General features: G+C 45.6%; 1 protein-coding gene across 1 annotated transcript in view; it reads right to left on the reverse strand.

The window, feature by feature from the left end:
* ZPBP (zona pellucida binding protein) overlaps positions 1-26,667 on the reverse strand; it is a 304,665-nt gene that overhangs the window by 22,882 nt on the left and 255,116 nt on the right. Inside the window, exon 6 of the mRNA XM_030218447.1 lies at positions 10,365-10,435. Coding sequence (XP_030074307.1) covers positions 10,365-10,435 — 71 coding nt within the window. The remainder of the gene's footprint in view (positions 1-10,364; positions 10,436-26,667) is intronic.

Below are 26,667 nucleotides of genomic sequence, written 5' to 3' on the forward strand. Positions count from 1 at the left end.
CCCAGGTGCAGGAAGCCAACAGCAGGAAGGACTGAGTCCAGAACAAAGTCCACGGGGCCCGGCCTAGCCACGGGAGAAACGAGGACCAGAAGCAGACAGCAGAGGAGACAGGAACGAGCAGAGGTCAGTACCAGGCAGCACACAATAGCGAATCCAGATCAGGCAGAGGTCAAGACCAGGCAGCAGGCAAAAGAAGAGTCAGGAACAGGCAGAGGTCAGTACCAGGCAGCAAACAATAGCGAATCCAGGATCAGGCAGAGGTCAAGACCAAGAAGCAGATGTGAAGGTATCCAGAAGCACTGCAACTACCCAAGGAACTGAGTAGAAGCCGAAGTGTGGAAGAACTGGTAGTCGGGCTTTAAATAGAACAGGAATTAGGCCCAAACATGTGCCGCTGTCAACAAGATGGCTGCCCCCACCGGAGTCGCCCTTACACCCAAATATGGCCTTCCTTCCTGAAACTGCCCAACTCCAAGATGACTGCCACAACTTAAGACGCCCACCTCTAAGATGGCCGCCCTATCCTGGAGATACCCAAATCCAAGATGGCCGCCCCATCCTCAGATGTCCATATCCTGAACGGTCAGGCAACATGACATAATGGTAGTTCTAATAAACAATTTCTTTGTTTCCAACTTGTCCCCACCCAGCAACTTTGAGTACTACTCTCTTTTTGTGTAATTTTATAGTCATGAATTACCTTATGCTAACTGCTTTTATTATGATCAGAGGAATCCTTTCTCCATTTTCTCTTCCTTTTTCTACATTCCCATTTAAGTAGTAGTAATTCCTGATTGAACCACTTCTCTGAAATTCTGGGAATCTTCACACTATGAGTTAATGGGGCAATCTTATCTAATATATTTCTATTGATACTGTTACATTCATGTACTACTGTGCCAAGCTGAGAGGTATCTAAATCCAACAGCTCATCTACTTCTTTACAAAACTGGACGGAACCTAACTTGCCACTAGATTGTCTAATTATCTTTGGGCTCTCCCTCGTCAAAAGTTTATCCTTCCATGAAACAGTAAAATCAATTAAAGAATGATCAGACAATGGGACACTAGAACATGCATTAAAATGTAAAACACCAATGAGAGCCAATGGATGCCAATATTGAGGAAGCAAAATTCTTCTACTTTGGAATTCGATCTCAAGGGTATCTGATGTTGTCACAGTCGTGGCCGTGCCCCAGGTCTACACTCACCTCTCTCCTTCCAGTGACCAGGCCCTGTGGCTGCTGTGGACTGCTTACTCCCTGTTTCCCAGTCATGTTCCAGAGATCATTCCAGTCCTGTTCTGATGTTCCAGCATTCCAGCCTCGCTTTGGTGTTCTTGCAGCCAAACCTCGCCCTGGTGTTCCTGCTGCCAAGCATCATTCTTACTTGTGACATCATCAGTAAATGCCTTTACAGAACACCTGGGAACCTTCAGGCTTTGCCTTTGCAACAGAGGTCTTCAGATGAGTGTTTGTTGCAGTTCCAGCCCTGCTTGTTCCTGTCCTGCCAGTCTTCAACTTTAATCCCAACCCTGCTTGTTCCATTCCTGTAAGTCTTCAGCTTCAGTTCCACCACTGCTTGTTTCAGCCCTGTCTGCTTTCAGCTTCAGTCCAGCTTGTTCAAGTCCTTTGAGTCTTCAGCTTCAGTACCAGCCCTGGTTGTTCCAGCTCTGTCTGCCTTCAGGATCAGTTCCAGTCCTGCTTGTTCAAGTCCTGTTTGTTCTAGCCCTGCCTGCCTTCAGCTCCAGTCCTGCTGTTCCAGCCCTGCCTGTCTTCAGCTTCAACTCCAGTCCTGCTTGTTCAAGTCCTGATGTTCCAGCCCTGCCTGCCTTCAGCTCCAGTCTTGCTTGTTCGAGTCCTGCTGTTCCAGCCCTGCCTGCCTTCAGCTTCAGTCCTGCTGCTTCAATTCCAGTCCTGCTTGTACCAGTCCTGTCTGTTTTCAGCCTCAATCCTTGTTTGGGTGGTTCACCTGCTGCTGCCGGTCATCGGCAGTGGCCCAAAGGCTCACTATTCCTAACTTTTGTGACAGATGTCTCCCCAATGCTGAAGTAAGAAAAGAGCAAAGCAGATGGTCCACTAGATCCATCATGGAAAACACAAAAGAGAAGTAGACCTTTTGAAGAAAAGCAATTTTTATTAACTGAAAAGTTTTTCTGCCCCTGACGCAGTCAAATTTTAGCGAAACATGGTGATGTCAGGAAACTGTATTTGAATCCTGGGAGCTTTTATGAATTAATAAAGACTACTTTTCTTCATAAGGTCTGCTTCTCTTTTGTGTTTTCCCCCAATGCTGATGCAGCTCCTGGGTCCTTCAAGGTAATGTCTTCAATGCCAATGTCAGTGGATTGGACATCAGTTACAAAATGCCTCTCCAATATGCTATTTTCAGTTCCAGACACTTTGCCATCTTTAGACAGGCAATGCATCTTATGTTGTTGTGCCTGGTGCACGACACAAGGTACATATATCAAGGATGTCAGTGACTGACATTATGTTTGTGCATCAGGTATATGTGATGAAGCTCCTGGCATTCTATGATAACAAAAATATATAATCAGAGCAAAAATCAAATATCCCAATGCAGAAAATTTAAGCCAACCAAACTTACCTGTTGTACATAGAAATGATATGGAACTACAACTACAAAGAAAGTAGTAAAACTTATACCTTCAATTTAAAAAACAAACAAAACCTAACTAGGAGATTACACAAATAGTGATTATAAGGCTGTCAGTTGTCATTCACATAAGTAAAATGTTGGAAAAAGAGGAAAGGGGATTGGTGGGGGGGGGGGGGGGGGGGGGGAGTTGAATGGGGGTGGATAGTTGGCACTGCAGCCCCTTTAGGCTCTGGCCCAGGAGCATCAGGCCATGGCTTTGAGGCCCAATGCTCCTGGACCGCAATAGTAATACTGTTTGCGAGGTGGCTCGCAAGCAGAGTTATTCATTTATCAAAGAAGTCAACAATCTCTGGTACTGAGATACTGAAGGTTTGAGACTCCCATGGTAAATCAAGATGCAGTAAATCTCGCCTTTTACTGCACCTTCATAGCTTTCACCCTTAGGGCTGGATTCAGTAAATGGTGCTCAAAATTTGGTACCAAAACAATTGGTGCTGAACAGTATTCTATAACAGGCGCTACAGGATGGGCACCAGGATCCGCGCTCAGCTTTGGGTGCAAGGATTTGTACCACTGAAACCAGGTGTAAATCCCGACATGCAAGTTGGGCATGGATCAGCACTGTTTTATAACACTGCATGCATCTTAAGAGAACGCCCGACCCGCCCATGTCCCTCCCATCGTTACACCCCCTTTGCAAATCTGCACAGAAACAACTTAAGTGCTATAATATAAATGTGCTTTCACACAGATCTGCAGTTTCGGTCTCACTTTAGCCCCTTGCATCAATCAGAATGCTTTTCCAAGCCAAAAACTTGGCGCGGAAATAGCACTCAATGTTAGATAATAATAAACAAAAAACGAGGGAATGTGAACTAGGCTTAAGCCTGGTTCACATTCCCACTTTTTTGTTTATTGTTTTCTGTTTCGTGGGATCTACCGAGTTCTCCACGCACGTGGATTCTCCTTAAACTTAATGTTAGATGCCATTTTTAGAATCTGGACCATTCTTTCATGTACGTTGTAAACAACTTAGGATAACTTTGCTGAGGAAACAGTATAAAACAGAGCTTCCCAAATTTGGGGTCACAACCTGGTATGTTTGCCCCATAGGATGTTTGTTATTGTCCTGTGCTACCCAAGGGTTGTGAACTTTTTGTGGCCACACAAATTGGGGTCACGGCCACAGAAAGATTACAGAAAATGGATACATAATGTTTCAAGTATGTCAGGCTTCTCACGGAAGCACAGGGTTTGTGAGTCCTTGGACCACTGCTGTGGAGCGGCAGTGGCAGGCAAAACCACCCCCAACCCAGAGGCAAGGCAGAACAGGACTGGAACCCCAGTCTGGAGCTGCAGCAGAGGCAAACAAGCTGGGACACGCAGAGCAGGAACAGCTAGACTTCACCTGCGCTTGACCGCCATTCCCCAGGAGTTGAGCCCCTGGGTGCAGGCGGCCGGCAGGACTTACAAGACAGGGCAGGAACTGGATACCAACAGAAAACACACAACAGAGTCAGGACTAAAAGCTGCCAGGCAGCCACTAAGACAGAAACACAGGTGAGAGTCAGGACTGAAAGCTGCAAAGCAGCCACTAAAAAGGAACACAGACAAGACAAGGAAATGCTGACCAGAAACAAGACTAGGAACTAAGCAATAAAACCAAAGCTAACCACACACAAACAAACTAGAACCAGACAAGAAACTCAGACTAGAACTGGACTAGGCAGAAGTGCACAGAGCACACCCACATCCAGGGACCTTAGATGATACAAAGGCAAACACAGAAGTTTCCAGGTGGCTAATAAAGCCCATCAGCAGCTGAAGTTCAACTGCAGGAATCACAAGGCAGCTGCGGGTGCTGTTCAGGCACAAACAAGAAAAGCAAGTCTGGCAGTCTGGAAGATCTGGACCGGACTGTGCTGAAGTCTGGAACGTGTGACAGTTCATAGCAGCCACAGGTTCAGGCCACCAGAGGGCGAGGTGAGCACAGACAAGGAAACAGTCACCACCGTGACAAAGAAAATGCATTTTTTAATATATACTTTTTATTTGTTACATTTGTATCCCACATTTTCCCACCTATTTGTAGGCTCAATTTGGCTTACATAGTACTGGACAGGCATATGCGGACTACGGTGCGAACAAATACAAAGTGATGTTGTGGTAAGATAAAGTTCATGTGGTACAGCCCCATTAGGGAATTGCACAACGGAAGAGTTGTGTCACGTCTATTACGTTCTTTAGTTTTGTTGTGTTGCTGATATCGGGCATTTAAGTTGGATCAGTAGGGTAAGCATTTTTGAACAGGTTGGTTTTTAGTGTTTTACGGAATTTTAGATGGTTATGTGTCGTTTTCAAGGCTTTTGGTAATGCGTTCCACAGTTGTGTGCTTAAGTAGGAGATGCTGGATGCATAAGTTGTTTTGTATTTAAGACCTTTGCAGCTTGGGTAGTGCAGATTCAGATAGGTTCGTGCTGATTCGGATGTGTTTCTCGTTGGTAAGTCGATCAAGTCTGTCATGTATCCCGGAGCTTCACCGTAGATAATTTTGTGAACCATGGTGCAACTTTTGAAAGCAATGCGTTCTTTGATTGGGAGCCAGTGTAATTTTTCCCGGAGGGGTTTTGCACTGTCAAATCACATTTTACCAAATATAAGTCTAGCTGCCGTGTTTTGAGTGGTCTGAAGTTTAAGATTTGTTCTTTGCATCCCATATAAATTCCATTACAGTAGTCTGTGTGGCTTAGTACCATAGATTGTATCAGGTTGCGAAAAGTTTCCCTTGGAAAGAATTGTTTCACACGTTTATGTTTCCACATTGAGTGGAACATTTTCTTTGTAGTGGATGTCACTTGGCTCTCTAGTGTTAGGTTACGGTCCAAGGTCACGATGATTTTTAGGCCGTCTGAGATTGGGAGGGTGTGATCTGGGATGTCGATACTTGTGGGGTTGCCCACGTTGTGTTGGGATGAGAGGATGAGACAGTGTGTTTTTTCTTTATTGAGTTTTAGTTGAAATGCATTTGCCCATTAGTCCATGATGTTCGGGCTGAGCTTGATTTCGCTGCTGATTTCTGTCAGGTTAGTTTTGTATGGGATAAAAATTATGACATTGTCAGTGTAGATGAAAGGGTTAAGGCCTTGGTTGGATAAGTTCTTGGCTAGTGGGGTCATCATTAGGTTGAAGAGGATCGGTAATAGTAGTGATCCTTGTGGTACTCCACAATCTGCTTTCCACGGAGATGATGTGTTTGAGTTTGATATTACTTGATATGTTCTTGTAGTTAGGAAACCCTTGATCCAGCTAATTATATTTCCACCAATCCTGAACTTGTCTAGTAGTTTTATTAGTATATTGTGGTTTACCATGTCGAATGCACTAGACATGTCGAATTGAAGAAGAAGGATGTTTTTGCCCATTGCAATTTCCTGCTTGAACTTGGCTAAGGGAGTGAGAAATACTGCTTCCGTGCTGTGGAGGGGGCGAAAACCAGACAGTGATTAGTGTAATATTGAGTGTTTGTTTATATATTGTGATAAGTAAGAGGGTGTCCTATACGGGGTAGGCCACTAGAGGGCACTAGGAGAATAGGTGGAGGTCGCTAGGACCGGGGAGAGCCCTGGGATGTCCACAGGTGGAGGAGGTTATGGGCTGGGTCCTGTGTAGCTAATTAACCACTTTATACCCCACCTGAGAGGTGAAAGGAAGAGAAGTGAGCGGGCAGCAGAAGAAGAGAGATCCCCCTGGAAGATACTGGTTAACCCTATGGACTGGTGGTGGACTGTGTGTCCAAAGGAGATCAGCAGGCTGAAAATCCTGGGGTAAGAAGTCCCCAAAGCATTAGTGTTTGACTGTGTGTCCTCAGTACTTATAGGAACTGTGTGTTCAGTGAAAGGACTGTGTGTCCAAAGAAGAAAGGACTGTGTGTCCAGAACTGTGTGTTCAAAGAGGGGGGACTGTGTGTCCAGAACTGTGTGTTCAAAGAGAGGACTGTGTGTCCAAAGAAGAAAGGACTGTGTGTCCAAAGTACTGAGAGAAGCAGGCTGCAAGGCCTGGGGTTGAGAGTCCCCAAAGTATTGGTGTAGTACTGAGCCCATGTATCTGTGTGGGGAGGCTCAGTGTGAAGATCTATGAAAGCATAAAGTATTAAGCTAGAAGAAGTGTGCCCAGGGGCTGGAATAAAGAGTTGCCTGAGAAATATGCTGTTGGTGAGACCTGTTTGATTTGCTTAGTGGGAACCAGGTCACCCTGAGCTAGAAGGGGTAGCACACTAATTTGCATCTCATCTGCATATTGAGAACCAGATCACCCTGACTGAGAAGGGGGATATCACAATATTCTGTGAGTTGTTTGGATACCATGCTTTCCATCAGTTTAACTGCTAACGGGATAGATGCTACTGGTCGGTAATTGATGATTTCATTTGATTTTTTCTTGGTATCTTTTGGTATCGGGATGAGTAGGATATTGCCATTTTCCTGAGGGAAGAGACCTTGCTGAAGCATATAGTTTAGGTGGGATGTGAGGTCTGCTATAAAGCGGTCAGGAGGCGGATTTCATTAGGTAGCTGGGACAGGTATCTAATTTACAATGAGTATTGGAGAACCTGCTGATTGCTTGGGTAACTGTTTCGATGGTAAGGAGGGCAAAGTTTACCCAGGTTCGGTCAGCCGGGTGTTCTCCAATGGTTGGGTCCAACTCATTGAGGAAGTTTTCAATGTCAATGTTGTCCTGAAGTAGCGTGTTGCGTAGGTTAAAACAATTTTTTAATTGAAATACTTGGCAAGTTTATCTGCAGATGGGATGTCTGTATTCGTTGTGGTGACCAAGTTGGTGTCTAGAAGTTTGTTCACGAGATGGTATAGTTTCTTCATGTCTTTGTAATCTGTCCCTATTTTAGTTTTATAGTGTGATCTTTTGGACTGTCTTATTACGTATTTGTATTTTCTGCAAGTGGATTGGTTAGTGTTAAGTTGATCATTGTTAAGGAGTAAATTATTAGGATTAGTTTGAAGGTGTTCATTTTGGTTTCTATTCACTGTGGGCTACTAATAAGACCGTGTTCTGGTGGTTGGATGCGTGATAGGACTTTGTTCTTTGGTGTGAAGTCTGGTGTTGTGGTCTTGTGTGTTATTTTAGCTTGCCTTTCAGCTGTTGAGACCAGTGATGGATCTGGTTTCAGTGATAAGTTGGTGAGCAGAGCAGATGGGAGGGGGGAGAGTAGCTCTGTGTCAGGGCCTCCTTTGATCTATCTCCTGGCAATTAGTTGCTTACCATCCACATTGCCCAGAGAGTCTTCAGGCTCATATTTCTAGCTTTGTCTGGAGACAGAGGGGAGGCAGAGGGGAGGGGGGAACTTAGAGCACTTTAGGTACTTAATGGGGAGGTGCGACACATGTAACACTAGCACTCAGTTGGAAGTTTCAGATTCAGAGTATCTTCAAGGTAGTTAGTAAGGAGGTGTCATACATGTAGCACAGAGAGCTCAGATTCAGAGTATCTTCAAGGTAGTTAGTAGGGAGGTGTCTTGCATGCAGCACAGAGAGCTAAGGTTGGGGGATTCTCTCGCTCTGATATCCTGCTACCAAGTATCTGATCAGTTCTATAGTAGTCACTTTATGCTAAATCCATTTGTTAATCTTTCTGGCGCTTGCTTAAGATGTTAAAAGTGTTCATAGGTTGCCAGTGTTCATAGGCTTGCCAATAGAAAAGCAAAAACAAATTCTCCTTTCGACTTCATTAACTGTCCTTGATTGCTGCTAAGTCAACCCAGACAATGGGAAGGTGCTTGGCTTTAACTGTTCTTTGGAATGTGATCAGTTGAGGAATGTTGGTGCTTGACCACTGGTTTTAAGCTTCTGTAAAATCTTTTACTTTTTCTCCAGCAGTTCTTCTAGTATATACACTTCAGCAGCCTTAGTAATTTGTTTTTCTAGCTAAGAGTTCGTTTGTGTGCAGGTCAGTTTACATCCAGGCTGGTTCAGTCTGGGTTACAAAGTTAACTTTTATTTCCTAGTTTGGTTAGCTTACACAAAGCTGTTCTTTAGCAAGCTTAAACTTCCTGGTTTCATCAAATGCAATGCTGGAGGCTCTTTAAATGCAATGCTGAAAATGATACTAGAGCTTTGGGGGCAACTTTCTTGTTGGCTTACCCCTGCAAATGCAGGGTGAACTTTCAAGGGAAAAAATATATTTTCTATGATCCCTCTCAGCTCCAAACATTATTGGAAGCAAAAAAACCAAACGGCCGCCCGTTTTAAAGAGACATCTAATATCAACTAGAAGAATTATATATGTGAGGAAGGTTAAGCCGATTTATTCATGCTATTGTGGTTAAAAGAATCTCCTTTTGTTTTCTATCGCCCCTCCTCTTGTGATAGTGGTCTAAAGAAGAATGATAATTGACTGTTTTGATAGTAAATGTTTTCTTTGTAATATTACTATAATAATTGTTACTTTCTGTGTTTCTTTGCAAGTTTATGTAACTTGTAATTATAAAAAATCAATAAAGAAATTTAAACTAAATGCAATGCTGAAGGTTCTTTACAGGCACGCGTGTCCTGCTGAAATTGTCATCGGCTTCTTCAGCGATTATTTAGTTTTTAATTTGGTTTTTACTGTCAGGTCTTTTAAGCCTTATTAATTATAGAGTCTCAGTATCATTGGGTATAATGGGTAGTTTACTCACAATCTGGTGTTCGGAAGCGATGCCCAGGCACAGAGGCTCCGTATTTCTGAGGGTTGAGTCGGTGGTGGAGGTAGAACTTTGAAGGGAGGCGGCAGCCCCTGACTGAGGCCCTAGGAGCCTGTCTCCAGGGGCGTCTGTGCCATGCTGCTCTTGCTCCTCCCTTTGCCACCATTGTCTCGGCTGCTCCGATCATGAGCCACCGTCGGCCGAGCCCTCGGCAGCCTTCGCAACCCTCGATGAGGGCCCCTTCACGTCCTTACAGCTCCCCCTCGTCCGAGGCAGCCCCGTCGGACACAGGCTCCTCTCTCTCTACTGCCATCAGGGAATCGACGGGCGGAGGGGACCGAGCCAGGCGCGCGACCACCACCACCCGAACCTCAAGCGGTTCCCTGTGGGGAGAGGTTCGATTGCCTCTCCCTGCTCCGGGTGGCTGGGTGAGCGAGAGACAAGGGCCAGAGCCATGCGTGCGACCGCTTCCTTCGTGTCTTGTACGGTCCCTCGTGGGGAGAGGTTCGGTCACCTCTCCCTGCTACAAGGGCAGCGGTGGCTCACGGCTTCTTGCTCGGCTTTGTTGGCCGATCTCGCATGGCTTTGTTGCCGGTTACCATCCCAGCCCTGAGTGCCGCTGAACATTGCTTGCTGCTCCAATCCAGGCTCCGCTGTTCCTGAAGCCCGAGCTCCCGTGAGTTTGACCTACTCGGTCACCATCTTGAGTATTACAAGTATTACAAGTCTTCCAGGAAAATTGTGCTTCTGAAAGTTGAAAAACCATGCAAATTTGTTATGTTCAATATGCCTCACAGCAATCTAAAGGATTAAAATTTCAATTTTGTTTTCAAACACATTCGGTCTTTAGTTTATTTTTTTACAAGCTGCCAATTTAAATTCCAGAACAGATTGAGAACTATGTTGTTTCAAACATACATACACACACATACACGCTCACACACACCAGGAATTGCCACTTTTCATTTTCCAGCAACATATTCAGTAGGAACACAATAAAAGTCTCCAATTATCTTTACATATAGTTTTACAGTAAGTACAGTACCTTTTCAAGTCTTTCCAGTGATGCACACTCATTTGAGCATACCACTTGTTCAGGTGTATCTATAGCAAAGACTGAAGCAAAAAAAAAACAAAAACATTTTTTTGTGTTAAAAATATTATATACCTATGTTACTATTTGGCTTTAAGTTCAGTGGTATTCTACGAACAATTTGTTTTTTATATTTTTTTAATTTCCAGAAAATCATAAATTAGAAACAAGACATAATATAGAGAACAAAGGACATTAATCTAAAAAAATATAACCAAAAAAATAAAATGTCATACAATTTTTCTTAACCGTAAATTCACCAGATTGGAAAGAGAGAACTCTTCATTTATAATCAACTATTTTAATTAGGACATGAAAGAGAGTTTTAATTACATTTATCCCCGTTTACTAAACTGCACTAGCAGCTGCCATGTGGCAATGATGACATAGCCCATTCAAAGTGAATGGGATGTGTCTGAATTAGCACACAGCAGCCGCTAGCCCGGCTTAGTAAACAAGGGGGTTAATTAGTTTCTGACAAGTGAACACTAAATAAATTACATATTATACCATATAATCTTAATGCTCTTTATATTTATCTGACATCCCTAGTACTTTAAGAAGTTTTAATTACACAACTCTATAATACTAAGATGCAAACAGCACTCCAGCAGCAACAGGTGTGCTATCCAGTCTTTTGCATTGAGTGTCATATGTATAATTATCTCCCAGTTGATGAGAGGTTATACAAGTGTGCTCGATGAAAAGAGTTACTAGCACTCAGAGAACAAGTCCGTTCTCTTGAGGCTAGAGTAGTAGACTTGGAGGAGCTGAGGGAAACAGAGAGATAAATAGAGGAAACATACAAGGATGTTGTAGAGAAGTCCCACCTCCAGTCTGGCAGTGCTGCCTTGGAGGACAGAGGTCTTCTAAAAGGAGAGCATCACCCTCGTAAAGCTGGAAGTAATCCTGTAGCCAGGACCAGCCCACCAGGGAAAGAAATATTCTCTTGCAACGAGGATATGTCCTCAGGAGCTTCTGCTCAGGAGGGAAGGGTTAGGACGGGTGATTTGATTATTAGGCAAGTAGATAGCTGGGTGGCTGGTGGACGTGAGGATCACCAGATCACTTGCCTGCCTGGTGCGAAGGTGGCAGACCTCATGCGTCACCAAGATAGGATTTTAGATAGTGCTGGGGAGGAGCCAGCTATCTTGGTACATTTGGGTACCAATGGCATAAGAAAATGTGGGAAAGAGGTTCTGAAAACCAAAGTTAGGCTCTTAGGAAGAAAGTTCAAATACAGAACCTTTAGGGTAGAATTTTCAGAAGTGCTCCACATTCTACGCACGGGGCACAGGAAACAAGCAGAGCTCTGGAGTCTCAATGCGTGGATAAGGTGGCGGTGCAGGGAGGACGGTTTTAGATTTGTAAGGAACTGGGCAACATTTTGGGAAAGGGGGAGCCTATTCCGGAATGATGGGCTACAACCTTGACCAGGGTGGGACCAGGCTGCTGGCATCAACAATTAAAAAGGAGATATAGCAGCTTTTAAACTAGAAAATGGGGGAAGGCCGACAATCATTGAAAAAACATGTGTTGAAAAGCATATGGTTCAGAACTAGGTATCTTTCAAAGATGTCACCAAAACAGGGAAGACAGGGTATCCCAATAGCGAGGTTGCAACAGAGACCATAGTAAGACCAGCAGGCTTATTTTCGAAAGAGAAGGGTGCCCATCTTTCAACACAAATCAGGGGCGTCCTTCTCTCAGGGTCGCCCAAATCGGCATAATCAGAAGCAAATTTTTGGCGTCCCCAACTGCTTCCCATCACGGGGTCGACCAAAGTTCCTGGGGGCGTGTCGGAGGCGCAGTGAAAGCGGGACTGGGGCGTGCCAAACAGATGGGCGTCCTTGAGCAGTATTTGGAAAAAAGAAGGGAGTCCCTGACGAGCAATTGGGCGACTTTACTTAGTCCATTTTTTCTTACGACCAAGCCTCAAAAAGGTACGCAAACTGACCAGATGACCACCGGAGGGAATCAGGGATGACCTCCCCTGACTCCCCCAGTGGTCACTAACCCCCTCCCACCCTAAAAAAATAACTTTAAAAACTTTTTTTGCCAGCCTGAAATGTCATACTCAGGTCCATTGCAGCAGTGTGCAGGTCCCTGGGAGGGGAGGTATGTGTGTGTTAGTGGAGGCTTAGCGAACGCGTAGACGTCCTTCTTTCAAACATTTTGGACGTCTTGAACTGCCCCCCCCCCCCCACACACACACAGGGATGGCCAAATTTCAAGGGAGTGGAGGAGTGGACTAGTGGTTAGAGCACTGGTCTTGCAATCCAGAGGTGGTCGGTTCAAATCCCACTGCTGATACTTGTGATCCAAAATCCAAATAAATAAAGGGGGTGTCGTAAGCATAGCAGGCATGGACTTCCTTCTCACAGAAATATCCAGGCATGGACATCCTTCTCACAGAAACATCCACATTTTGGACATCCTCAACTGCCGTTGCATGGACGGAGGCATAGCGAAGGACACCTTCACCCATACTCTTAAAAAAAAAAAAAAAAAAAAAGACGTCCCTGACGAGCACTTGGATGTTTTCACCCGGACTTCTATTTTTCAAAGGTTGTAGACGGCTATTATGCACGCAGCTTGTCTGCATGTATGAAGCCGTCTTTGGCATGCGCAGAGCAGCCACGCATAATGCTTGTCTGCTCTGCACTGGCTTCCCCTCCTTAGGAAGGAAATCGTGTGCAAATGAGCTAACAGTGAGCAGCTCATTTGCATGCGATTTTCTTCATGCATGCCCGTTCCTTTCCAAATCACTAAGGGATCGGTAAGGGAAGGGCTTTTTCCGTTCAGTTAATGCATCAGTTAGTCCACCTCAGTGCCCCCTGGGTGCCCGGTTGGTGTCCTGGTATGTCAGGGGGACCAGTGCACTACGAATGCTGGCTCCTCCCACGACCAAATGACTTGGATTTTCTCATTTTTGAGATGGGTGTCCTTGGTTTACATTATCGCTGAAAACCGGGGACGACCATCTCTAAAGACAACCATGTCTAAGGTCAACCTAAATGTGGAGATTTGGGCGTCCCCGACCGTATTATCGAAACGAAAAAGATGGACGCCCACCTTGTTTCGATAATACGGGTTTCCTCGCCCCTTCGCGGGGACGTCCTGCGAGGACACCCTCAGGAAAACTTGGGCGCCCCGTTCGATTATGCCCCTCCACGTGTCCTTAAATAAAAAGCAAATAAAAGGATTTCAAATTATCAAATGTCAGCTGCTGAACAAGATGTAAATAGGAAAAACAAACAGTCTGAAATGTCTATACGCGAATGCCAGATGTTATGATTGGGGATGTGAGCCCTTGTGCCCCGACTGAGCACGGCGAAGATGGAGTGCACCGCACTCGGTCAGGCAGCCAGACAACCCCTAGCTTCACCTGCACTTACTACTACTACTACTACTTAGCATTTCTATAGCGCTGCCAGGGTTACGCAGCGTTGTACAAGTTTAAACATGGGGAAGGCCATTCCCTGCTCAAGAGAGCTTACAATCTAAAGGTAAAAACTATGTAGTCAGTGTAGGTATCAGGAATGGGAAGGTGGTTAGGCACCAAAAGCAAGGGAGAAGAGATGGGCCTTGAGTAAGGACTTGAAAATGGGCAGGGAGGGCGCATGGCTTATGGGCTCAGGAAGTCTGTTCCAGGCATAAGGTGATGCGAGGCAGAAGGGGCGGAGTCTGGAGTTAGCGGTGGTGGAGAAGGGTACAGAAAGGAGTGATTTGTCCTGCTAAGCTAACTGCCTTTACCACATTCTCTGACAACGAATTCCAGAGTTTAATTACACATTGAGTGAAGAAACATTTTCTCCGATTCGTTTTAAATTTACTACATTGTAGCTTCATCACATGCCCCCTAGTCCTAGTATTTTTGGAAAGCGTGAACAGACGCTTCACATCTACCCGTTCAACTTCACTCATTATTTTATAGACCTCTATCATATCTCCCCTCAGCCGCCTTTACTCCAAGCTGAAGAGCCCTAGCCGCTTTAGCCTTTCTTCATAGGGAAGTCGTCCCATCCCCTTTATCATTTTCGTCGCCTTTCTCTGCACCTTTTCTAATTCCACTATATCTTTTTTGAGATACAGCGACCAGAATTGAACACAATATTCGAGGTGTGGTCGCACCATGGAGCAATACAAAGGCATTATAACATCCTCATTTTTGTTTTCCATTCCTTTCCTAATAATACCTAACATTCTATTTGCTTTCTTAGCCGCAGCAGCACACTGAGCAGAAGGTTTCAACGTATCCGTGACTCCTAACGTGGAACCTTGCATGACGTATCTATAATTTGGGTTCCTCTTTCCCACATGCATCACTTTGCACTTGCTCATATTAAACGTCATCTGCCATTTAGACGCCCAGTCTCCCAGTCTCGTAAGGTCCTCTTGTAATTTTTCACAATCCTCTTAACGACTTTGAATAACTTTGTGTCATCAGGAAATTTAATTACCTCACTAGTTACTCCCATCTCTAGGTCATTTATAAATATATTAAAAAGCAGCGGTCCCAGCACAGACCGCTGGGGAACCCCACTAACTACCCTTCTCCATTGAGAATAATAACCATTTAACCCTACTCTCTGTTTTCTATCTTTTAACCAGTTTTTAATCCACAATAGAACACTACCTCCTATCCCATGACTCTCCAATTTCCTCTGGAGTCTTTCATGACTGGGTAAATGTAACATCAAGGCATGCTAGGAAGGTAAAATTCCTTGACGAAATCAAGGACTGCTTTATGGAATAGCTGGTACAGGAGCCAAGAAGCGGAGGAAAAATTCTAGACCTAGTCCTTAGTGGAGAGCATGATCTGGTGCAGGAAGTAATGGTGCTGGGGCCACTTAACAGTGATTACAACAAGATCAGATTTGATATCAGCTCTGGAGTAAGTACACACAGGAAATCTAATACGGAGACTATGATAAAATGAGAAGAACGGTGAAAAAAAAAAACTTAAGAGAAGCAGATGCAAAGGTCAAAAATTTACATCAGGCATGGATGCTGTTCAAAAATAGCATCCTGGAAACCCAGGCCAGTTATATTCCATGTATTGAAAAAAAGAGGACAGAAGGTCAAATGACAGCAGGCATGGTTAAAAAGTGAAATGAAGGAAGCTATTAGAGCTAAAAGAAAATCCTTGAAAAAATGGAAGAAGGTTCCAACTGAAAATAATAAGAAACAGCATAAGGAATGGCAAGTCCAATGCAAAACGCTGATAAGGAAGAAAGAGGGACTTTGAAAAACAGACTGCATTAGAGGCAAAAACACAGTAAAAACTTTTTAAGGTATAATAAAAGCAAGAAGCCGGAAAAAGAAACAGTTGGACCGCTAGATGACCGAGGGGTAAAAGGGGCACTCGGGGAAGACATGGCCAAAACGGAGAGATTATATGAATTCTCTGCTTCGGAAGATTTGGGAGAGATACCGGTGCCAGAAATGATATTCAAAGCTCACAAGTGAAAGAAACTGAATGAAATCTATATAAACCTTGAAGATGAAATGATGCAATTTGACAAGTAGAACAGTAGCAAATTGCCTGAACCGGATGGTATTCATCCCAGAGTACTGATATAATTGAAAAATGAACTTGCAGAACTATTGTTAGTAATATGCAATGTATCTTTAAAAAAATCAAGCATAGTACTGGAAGACTGGAGGGTGGCCAATGTAATGCTGATTTTTTTTAAAAGGTTCCAGAGGTGATCCGGGAAATTATAGACTGGTAAGCCTGATGTCGGTTGACAGGCAAAATGCTAGAGACTATTATAAACAACAAAATTACAGGGAATATTCAAATGCATGATTAATGAGACAAAGCCAACATGAATTTAGTGAAAGGAAATCTTGCCTCACCAATCTACTACATTTCTTTGAAGGGGTGAACAAACATGTGGGTAACGGTGATCCGCTTGATATTGTGTATCTGGATAACCAAAAGACAGTTGACACACAGGCATATTTTCAAGGCACTTAGCCTTCCAAAGTTTCATAGACAAAGTTCCATAGAAACCTATGGAACTTTGGAAGGCTAAGTGCTTTGAAAATGTGCCTCACAATACATCAAGAAAGACTCCAGAGGAAATTGGAGAGTCACAGGACAGGAAGTAGTGTTCTACTGGACTGGGACAGGGCTGAAGAGGCACTCAAGACATGTCTATTGGACCCATTGCAAAGGCGCTGGTTGATAGCCAGGGCCTTCCTTAAATAGCCCCAGATGGCAAGTGATGACATCTGCAGGTGTCCCGGTGTTCACTGCTACCAGTGGTCTTCAGCATGTGCACCTAGAGGAACCACATCCCGGAGGGGGCACCCAGCGCACCTGGGCCCTTCAAGGTAAGACCGGGCAGGATTATAAAGTGCGGCTGCGGGCAATCAGGCAGAGCCTCTGGGCCCTCGGGCAGTGCCCGGTTGCCCGAATGGTCAGTCCGCCTCTGGTAACCCCAGTAGCGCTTTAGAAATGTTAAATAGTAGTAGTAATAGTGGTAAAGCTTATGGTGGTATATAATCACTGTTAATGTCACAATTTAAAAGTAACCATTTCTGTGAATTAACCTCTGTATATGGCTTTCAGAATTACCCCCTTTATTTCCATGTGTTGTGACTTTTTTTTTTTAATCTTCACTATGGACTTTTGACCCAGTGGTTTCCTTCTTGTGACTGGCACCTCAGTTAGGCTAGAGCACCACAAATCTTTGTGGATTTCTGTACCTGTTTTATATCCACTCCCATCTACCTACCAGTTTGATTTGTACTTGGGGGTTTCTAGTTGGGATTAGCTGAACAGCACCCCACTTTACTTCAGTCCCTCATGGTAGGAAAAGGGTAAGGACGGGTTTAAAGTGTTTCCTCACCTCCCCAGAATGAAATAAGTTCAGAGAATACCTTCTCCTGCTTTAGACTTAATCCCGCCCACCCCTAGAGTGACCTGTCTTATATAACCTCCCTATCAACCCACTCATTACTTTACCTCACCCATTTCTATTCTTCTATCACCTTCTCCCACTACTCCAACCAGAGTTACACCTAATCACACTGACCACCCTTCAACATCTTCAGTCCTTCTGTGACTGTTCTCTTGTGCTTGACTGCTTAAATATTTTAAATGCTTTACTTTTTGTCTATTAGATTGTAAGCTCTTTGAGCAGGGACTGTCTTTCTTCTGTGTTTGTACAGCGCTGCGTACACTTTGTAGTGCTCTAGAAATGTTAAATAGTAGTAGTAGTACTGTGGATTAAAAACTGGTTAAAGGATAGAAAACAGAGTAGGGTTAAATAGTCAGTATTCTCAATGGAGAAGGGTAGATAGTGGGGTTCCCCAGGAGTCTGTGATGGGACCACTGCTTTTTAATATTTTTATAAATGATGTAGAGATGGGAGTAACTAGTGAGGTAATTAAATTTGCTGATGACACAAAGTTATTCAAAATTGTTAAATCGCAAGAAGACTGTGAAAAATTACAAGAGGACCTTACAAGACTGGGAGACTGGGCATCCACATGGCCGATGATGTCTAATGTGAGCAGGTGCAAAGTGGGAAAGAGGAACCCAAACTATAGTTATGCAATACACGGTTCCACGTTAGGAGTCACCGACTAGGAAAAGGATCTAGGTGTCATCATTGATGACATGATGAAACACTCTGCTCAGTATGCAGTGGCGGCGGCTAAGAAAGCAAATAGAATGTTAGGTAATACCAGAGTATTGCATCAATGATCTTACGGTAAGAACTTGAAAAGGAAATTTTAAGACAATCCATGAATGTAAAACCTTTAAGTCTAAATGATGAAATATTTTGACACCCACCAGTCAGGACTTAACAAAGATTTGGGCTTTCTATCCCACTATAAACGAGAAAACTATACTGCTCTGTCACTCTCTTACCTGCCAAATAACTTTAGCTGTCTCTCATCCACCCATCTCTCCCTGTTTCTCACCTAACCTACCCCCTCCCTCTTCCTGTGAGACTTTCACTGGAATGCCTACGTGTTTCACATTATATTCTGTAATTTGTCAACATCTGCTTGTTAGGAAAGGAATGAAAACAAAAATGAGGATATTATAATGCCTTTGTATCGCTCTATGGTGCGACCAAACCTCTAATATTGTGTGCAATTCTGGTTACCGCATCTCAAAAAAGATATAGTGGAATTAGAAAAGCTATAGAGAAGAGCAATGAAAATGAAAAAGGGGATGGGATTAATTCCCTATGAGGAAAGGCTGAAGTGACATGGGCTCTTCAGAAAGGAGAAAAGTCAGCTGAGTGGAAATATGATAGAGGTCTATAAAATGAGTGGAGTGAAAACAAATTGGAGAAAATATTTCTTCACTCAACGTAGAGGAGTGTGGTAGCCGTGTTAGTCCACTCTTAAGGTTATCAATAGAAATCAAACAAAATAAAACATGGAAAAGAAAATAAGATGATACCTTTTTTATTGGACATAACTTAATACATTTCTTGATTAGCTTTCGAAGGCTGCCCTTCTTCGTCAGATCGGAAATAAGCAAATGTGCTAGCTGACAGTGTATATAAGTGAAAACATTCAAGCATTACTATGACAGTCTGACAGGGTGGGAGGATGGGGGTGGGTCGGAGGTATGCATGGGGACATCAAAGCATATCATTGATATTCTAACAGGATGGGTGTGGATAGGTGAGGGGTGGGGTGATCAACAGAGACATACAGCTTTATGGTTTATAATGCGCTAGGAACCCCAGATTTCACTCAACGTGTAATTAAATTCGTTTCCAGAGAATGTAGTAAAAGCTTAGTGGGGTTTAAAAAAGATTTGGATAGTCCATAATCTATTATTATGATGGATTGAGGAAAATCCACTGCTTATTTCTAGGGTAAGAAGCATAAAATATATTGTTCTGTTTTGGGATCTTGCCAGGTACTTGTAACCTGGATTGCCCACTGGTGGAAACAGAATGCTGAGCTTGATGGACCTTCGGTCTGTACTTATGTTCTTAACAGAATGAAGAATTTACAGAAGCTGTTGTTCCTCAACCTCCTCTGGTGGTTTAAGAGGCAATTCAAGTACTGGCAATGTTATTTGGTTCCAACTTTGTCATTTTCAACCAAAACACACAGGTATGCACATGTTTCTATATCTGAAATCTGAATTTCCTGAGAATATAGAGTAAATCATGGAATTGTGCATTTCTTTAGTCAGAGTTCTCTTGTATCTTTCACAGAAATAAAGGCTCTAAATCTACAACTTCCCACAGATACAAAATAGGATACAAGCTTTACTAAGCCAGACCACAGGCCACTGCTAACCCATGGACACCTTTCATCTGGCCTATAGTTGTCCCAAATATCCTGGTCTACAGTAGTGACATCAGTTTCAATGTGCATGGCAAGATAATTTCTGATGAACAGGCTCGAAACTCAACAATATTATTTCCAGGTATAGCAAAGTATGTCTTCGTAGCATAAGCAAGGAATGAATGAATGTGTTTCTAAGTGGGTGAGCATTGTATCAATAGTAACTGATGGTTTACATAAGATGCATGTATGAGTATGAATCAATGATATCTATTTCCACAGCTTTTATCTGTGGGGATGTCAGAGAAGTGAGGGGTGTTTGGTAAAATTTATGCATAATTGTTAATTTCCTTTTCTTAAGTCCTGCAAGATCAGTCCAGACAAGTGGGTTGTAACCCCTTCCTACCAGCATATGAAGGTAGAGATACTGAACTTTCTCTAGTGCTGGGGTTCTCAACCCAGTCCTCGGACACACCTACCCAGTCAGGTTTTCAGGGTACCCACAATGAATATACATGAGATAGATTTGCATGTCTTACCTCCATTGTATGCATATTTATCTCATTCATGTTCATTGTCGGTATCCTGAAACATTACAGACTAGCAGGCTTATTTTCGAAAGAGAAGGGAGCCCATCTTCCGGCACAAATCGGGAGATGGGCGTCCTTCTCTCAGGGTCTCCCAAATCGGCATAATCGAAAGCCGATTTTGGGCACCCTCAACTGCTTTCCATCGCGGGGACAACCAACGTTCACGGGGATGTGTCGGCAGCGTAGCAAAGGCGGGACTGGGGCATGATAAAGAGATGGGTGTCCTCGGCCGATAATGGAAAAAAGAAGGACGTCCCTGACGAGCACTTGGCCGACTTTACTTGGTCCATTTTTTCTTGCGACCAAGCCGTGAAAAGGTGCCAGAACTGACCAGATGACCACCGGAGGGAATCGGGGATCACCTCCCCTTACTCCCCCAGTGGTCACCAACCTCCTCCCACCCTAAAAAAAAAAAAAACTTTAAAAATATTTTTTGCCAGCTTCTATGCCAGCCTCAAATGTCATACCCAGCTCCATCACAGCAGTATGAAGGTCCCTGGAGCAGTTTTAGTGGGTGCAGTGCACTTCAGCCAGGCTGACCCAGGCCCACCAGTTACACTAGTGGTGGTAAATGTGAGTCCTCCAAAACCCACCCGAAACCCACTGTACCCACCATGTAGGTGCCCCCCTTCACCCATTAGGGCCATGGTAGTGGTGTACAGTTGTGGGGAGTGGGTTTTGGGGGGCTCAGCACCCAAAGTAAGGGAGCTATGCACCTGGGAGCAATTTCTGAAGTCCACTGTAGTGCCCCCAAGGGTGCCCGGTTGGTGTCCTGGCATGTCAGGGGGACCAGTGCACTACGAATTCTGGCTCCTCCCATGACCAAAGAGCTTGGATTTGGTCATTTTTGAGGTGGGCGTCCTCGGTTTCCATTATGGCTGAAAACCGGGGACGACAATCTCCAAGGTTGACCATCTCAACATTTAGGTCGACCATCTCTAAGGTTGACCTAAATGTTGAGATTTGGGCGTCCCTGACCGTATTATTGTAACGAAAAATGGACGCCCATCTTGTTTCAATAATACGGGTTTCCCCGCCCCTTCGCAGGGCCATCCTGCGAGGACGCCCTCGTGAAAACTTGGGCGCCCCGCCCCGCTCGATTATGTCCCTCCATGTGTGTCTCCAGTATGTGACTGGAAAACAAAAAGAGCAGATCGTGTGGAAATGAAATGCAATTTATTTAAACAATACAACAGTATTCATATGGGTACAAACAGCCCGACACAGGCCGTGTTTCGCCCAACTGGGCTGCTTCAGGGGCTATACAGAAAATCCTTTGTTGCCAAATCTAGGGCAAACTGTAGAAATCATGTATCAAGGTTTAGTTTGGAAAAAAACAGCTGAGTCAGAGATATTGAAACATGGTCCACTGGTCCATGGTCCACTGATATAAAGCCAGCGCTTTGGTCGCATATCTCAGCAAACTCAGAGATACGCGACCGAAGCGCTGGCTTTATATCAGTGGACCATGTTTCAATATCTCTAACTCAGCTGTTTTTTTCCAAACTAAACCTTGATACATGATTTCTACAGTTTGCCCTAGATTTGGCAACAAAGGATTTTCTGTATAGCCCCTGAAGCAGCCCAGTTGGGCGAAACACGGCCTGTGTCGGGCTGTTTGTACCCATATAAATACTGTTGTATTGTTTAAATAAATTGCATTTCATTTCCACACGATCTGCTCTTTTTGTTTTCCATCTTGGAGTTTGCAGAACGTCTGCCCTCGTGCTTTCTTGGTCCAGTATGTGACTGCCAAAGCAAAATTAGGTCAACCTTACCACACACTCTAGTAACCACACTGAAAGCAACTGCAGTTTAAAAATTCTGATAAATCTGCAACTTGAAAGAACCTGAACTATAAGAGCAGACAAAGCCCAAGGGAAAATCTTCCACCTTAGTCTTCCAGGGTAATTCCTGGATTGCTATAGCGAATGCTACATACCTGTAAAAGGTATTCTCCAAGGACAGCAGGCTGATTGTTCTCACTGATGGGTGACATCCACGGCAGCCCCTCCAATCGGAACTTCACTAGCAAAGGCCTTTGCTAGTCCTCGCGCGCCCATGTGCACCGCGCATGCGCGGCCGTCTTCCCGCCCGAACCGGCTCGTGTTCGTCAGTCCCATATGTAGCAAGACAAGACAAGGGAAGACACAACTCCAAAGGGGAGGCGGGCGGGTTTGTGAGAACAATCAGCCTGCTGTCCTTGGAGAATACCTTCTACAGGTATGTAGCATTCGCTTTCTCCGAGGACAAGCAGGCTGCTTGTTCTCACTGATGGGGTATCCCTAGCCCCCAGGCTCACTCAAAACAACAAACATGGTCAATTGGGCCTCGCAACGGCGAGGACATAACTGAGATTAACCTAACAACTTATCCAACTAACTGAGAGTGTAGCCTGGAACAGAATACACATGGGCCTAGGGGGGTGGAGTTGGATTCTAAACCCCGAACAGATTCTGAAGCACTGACTACCCGAACCGACTGTTGCATCGGGTATCCTGCTGCAGGCAGTAATGAGATGTGAATGTGTGGACAGATGACCACGTCGCAGCTTTGCAGATCTCTTCAATAGTGGCTGACTTCAAGTGGGCTACCGACGCTGCCATGGCTCTAACATTATGAGCCGTGACATGACCCTCAAGAGCCAGCCCAGCCTGGGCGTAAGTGATGGAAATGCAATGTGCTAGCCTATTGGATATGGTGCGTTTCCCCACAGCCACTCCCCTCCTGTTGAGATCAAAAGAAACAAACAATTGGGCGGACTGTCTGTTGCGCTGTGTCCGCTCCAGATAGAAGGCCAATGCTCTCTTGCAGTCCAATGTGTGCAGCTGACGTTCAGCAGGGCAGAAATGAGGACGGGGAAAGAATGTTGGCAAGACAATTGACTGGTTCAGATGGAACTCCGACACAACCTTTGGCAAGAACTTAGGGTGAGTGCGGAGGACTACTCTGTTATGATGAAATTTGGTGTAAGGGGCCTGGGCTACCAAGGCCTGAAGCTCACTGACTCTACGAGCTGAAGTTACTGCCACCAAGAAAATGACCTTCCAGGTCAAGTACTTCAGATGGCAGGAGTTCAGTGGCTGAAAAGGAGGTTTCATCAGCTGGGTGAGAACGACATTGAGATCCCATGACACTGTAGGAGGTTTGACAGGGGGCTTAGACAAAAGCAAACCTCTCATGAAGCGAACAAATAAAGGCTGTCCCGAGATCGGCTTACCTGCCACACGGTAATGGTATGCACTGATTGCACTAAGGTGAACCCTTACAGAGTTGGTCTTGAGACCAGACTCAGACAAGTGCAGAAAGGTATTCAAGCAGGGTCTGTGTAGGACAAGAGTGAGGATCTAGGGCCTTGCTGTCACACCAGATGGCAAACCTCCTCCATAGAAAGAAGTAACTCCTCTTAGTGGAATCTTTCCTGGAAGCAAGCAAGATGCGGGAGACACCCTCTGACAGACCGAAAGAGGCAAAGTCTACGCTCTCAACATCCAGGCCGTGAGAGCCAGAGACTGGAGGTTGGGATGCAGAAGCGCCCCTTCGTCCTGTGTGATGAGGGTCGGAAAACACTCCAATCTCCACGGTTCTACGGAGGATAACTCCAGAAGAAGAGGGAACCAGATCTGACGCGGCCAAAAAGGAGCAATCAGAATCATGGTGCCTCGGTCTTGCTTGAGTTTCAACAAAGTCTTCCCGACCAGAGGTATGGGAGGATAAGCATACAGCAGACCTTCCCCCCAGTCCAGGAGGAAGGCATCCGATGCCAGTCTGCCGTGGGTCTGAAGCCTGGAACAGAACTGAGGGACTTTGTGGTTGGCTCGAGATGCAAAGACATCTACCAAGGAGGTGCCCCACACCTGGAAGATCTGACGCACTACTCTGGAGTTGAGCGACCACTCGTGAGGTTGCATAATCCTGCTCAACCTGTCGGCCAGACTGTTGTTTACGCCTGCCAGATATGTGGCTTGGAGCACCATGCCGTGACGGCGAGCCCAGAGCCACATGCTGACGGCTTCCTGACACAGGGGACGAGATCCGGTGCCCCCCTGCTTGTTGATGTAATACATGGCAACCTGGTTGTCTGTCTGAATTTGGATAATTTGGTGGGACAGCCGATCTCTGAAAGCCTTCAGATCATTCCAGACCGCTCGTAACTCCAGAAGATTGATCTGCAGATCGCGTTCCTGGAGGGACCAGCTTCCCTGGGTGTGAAGCCCATCGACATGAGCTCCCCACCCCAGGAGAGACGCATCGGTAGTCAGCACTTTTTGTGGCTGAGGAATTTGGAAAGGACGTCCCAGAGTCAAATTGGACCAAATCGTCCACCAATACAGGGATTTGAGAAAACTCGTGGACAGGTGGATCACGTCTTCTAGATCCCCAGCAGCCTGAAACCACTGGGAAGCTAGGGTCCATTGAGCAGATCTCATGTGAAGGCGGGCCATGGGAGTCACATGAACTGTGGAGGCCATGTGGCCCAGCAATCTCAACATCTGCCGAGCTGTGATCTGCTGGGACGCTCGCACCCGGGAGACGAGGGACAACAAGTTGTTGGCTCTCGTCTCTAGGAGATAGGCACGAGCCGTCCGAGAATCCAGCAGAGCTCCTATGAATTCGAGTCTCTGTACTGGAAGAAGATGAGACTTTGGATAATTTATCACAAACCCCAGTAGCTCCAGGAGGCGAATAGTCATCTGCATGGACTGTAGAGCTCCTGCCTCGGATGTGTTCTTCACCAGCCAATCGTCGATATAGGGGAACACGTGTACTCCCAGCCTGCGAAGCGCCGCTGCTACTACAGCTAAGCACTTCATGAACACTCTGGGCGCAGAGGTGAGCCCAAAGGGTAGCACACAGTACTGGAAGTGACGTGTGCCCAGCTGAAATCGTAGATACTGCCTGTGAGCTGGCAGTATCGGGATGTGCGTGTAGGCGTCCTTCAAGTCCAGAGAGCATAGCCAGTCGTTTTCCTGAATCATGGGAAGAAGGGTGCCCAGGGAAAGCATCCTGAACTTTTACTTGACCAGATATTTGTTCAGGGCCCTTAGGTCTAGGATGGGACGCATCCCCCCTGTTTTCTTTTCCACAAGGAAGTACCTGGAATAGAATCCCAGCCCTTCTTGCCCGGATGGCACGGGCTCGACCGCATTGGCTCTGAGAAGGGCAGAGAGTTCCTCTGCAAGTACCTGCTTGTGCTGGAAGCTGTGAGCTCCCGGTGGGCAATTTGGAGGCTTGGAGGCCAAATTGAGGGTGTATCCGTGCCGGACTAGTTGAAGAATCCACTGATCGGAGGTTATGAGAGGCCACCTTTGGTGAAAAACTTTCAACCTCCCCCCGACCGGCAGATCGCCCGGCACTGACACGTTGATGTCGGCTATGCTCTGCTGGAGCCAGTCAAAAGCTCGCCCCTTGCTTTTGCTGGGGAGCCGAGGGGCCTTGCTGAGGCGCACGCTGCTGACGAGAGCGAGCGCGCTGGGGCTTAGCCTGGGCCGCAGGCTGTCGAGAAGGAGGATTGTACCTACGCTTACCAGAAGAGTAGGGAACAGCCTTCCTTCCCCCATAAAAACGTCTACCTGGAGGTAGAAGCTGAAGGCTGCCAGCGGGAGAACTTGTCGAAAGCGGTATCCCGCTGGTGGAGCTGTTCTACCACCTGTTCGACCTTCTCTCCAAAAATATTGTCTGCATGGCAAGGCGAGTCGGCTATCCGCTGCTGGATCCTATTCTCCAGGTCGGAGGCACGCAGCCATGAGAGTCTGCGCATCACTACACCTTGAGCAGCGGCCCTGGACGCAACATCAAAGGTATCATATACCCCTCTGGCCAGGAATTTTCTGCACGCCTTCAGCTGCCTGACCACCTCCTGAAATGGCTTGGCTTGCTCAGGAGGGAGCTTGTCCACCAAGCCCGCCAACTGCCGCACATTGTTCCGCATGTGTATGCTCGTGTAGAGCTGGTAAGACTGAATTTTGGCCACGAGCATAGAGGAATGGTAGGCCTTCCTCCCAAAGGAGTCTAAGGTTCTAGAGTCTTTGCCCGGGGGCGCCGAACCATGCTCCCTAGAACTCTTAGCCTTCTTTAGGGCCAAATCCACAACTCCAGAGTCGTGAGGCAACTGAGTGTGCATCAGCTCTGGGTCCCCATGGATCCGGTACTGGGACTCGATCTTCTTGGGAATGTGGGGATTACTTAGAGGCTTGGTCCAGTTCGCCAGCAATGTCTTTTTTAGGACATGATGCATGGGTACTGTGGACGCTTCCTTAGGTGGAGAAGTATAGTCCAGGAGCTCAAACATTTCAGCCCTGGGCTCGTCCTCCACAACCACCAGGAAGGGGATGGCCGTAGACATCTCCCGGACAAAGGCCGCAAAAGACAGACTCTCGGGAGGA

This window comes from Microcaecilia unicolor, chromosome 1 (genome assembly GCF_901765095.1).
Source record: "Microcaecilia unicolor chromosome 1, aMicUni1.1, whole genome shotgun sequence".
In the NCBI taxonomy this organism is placed as follows: Eukaryota; Metazoa; Chordata; class Amphibia; order Gymnophiona; family Siphonopidae; genus Microcaecilia; species Microcaecilia unicolor.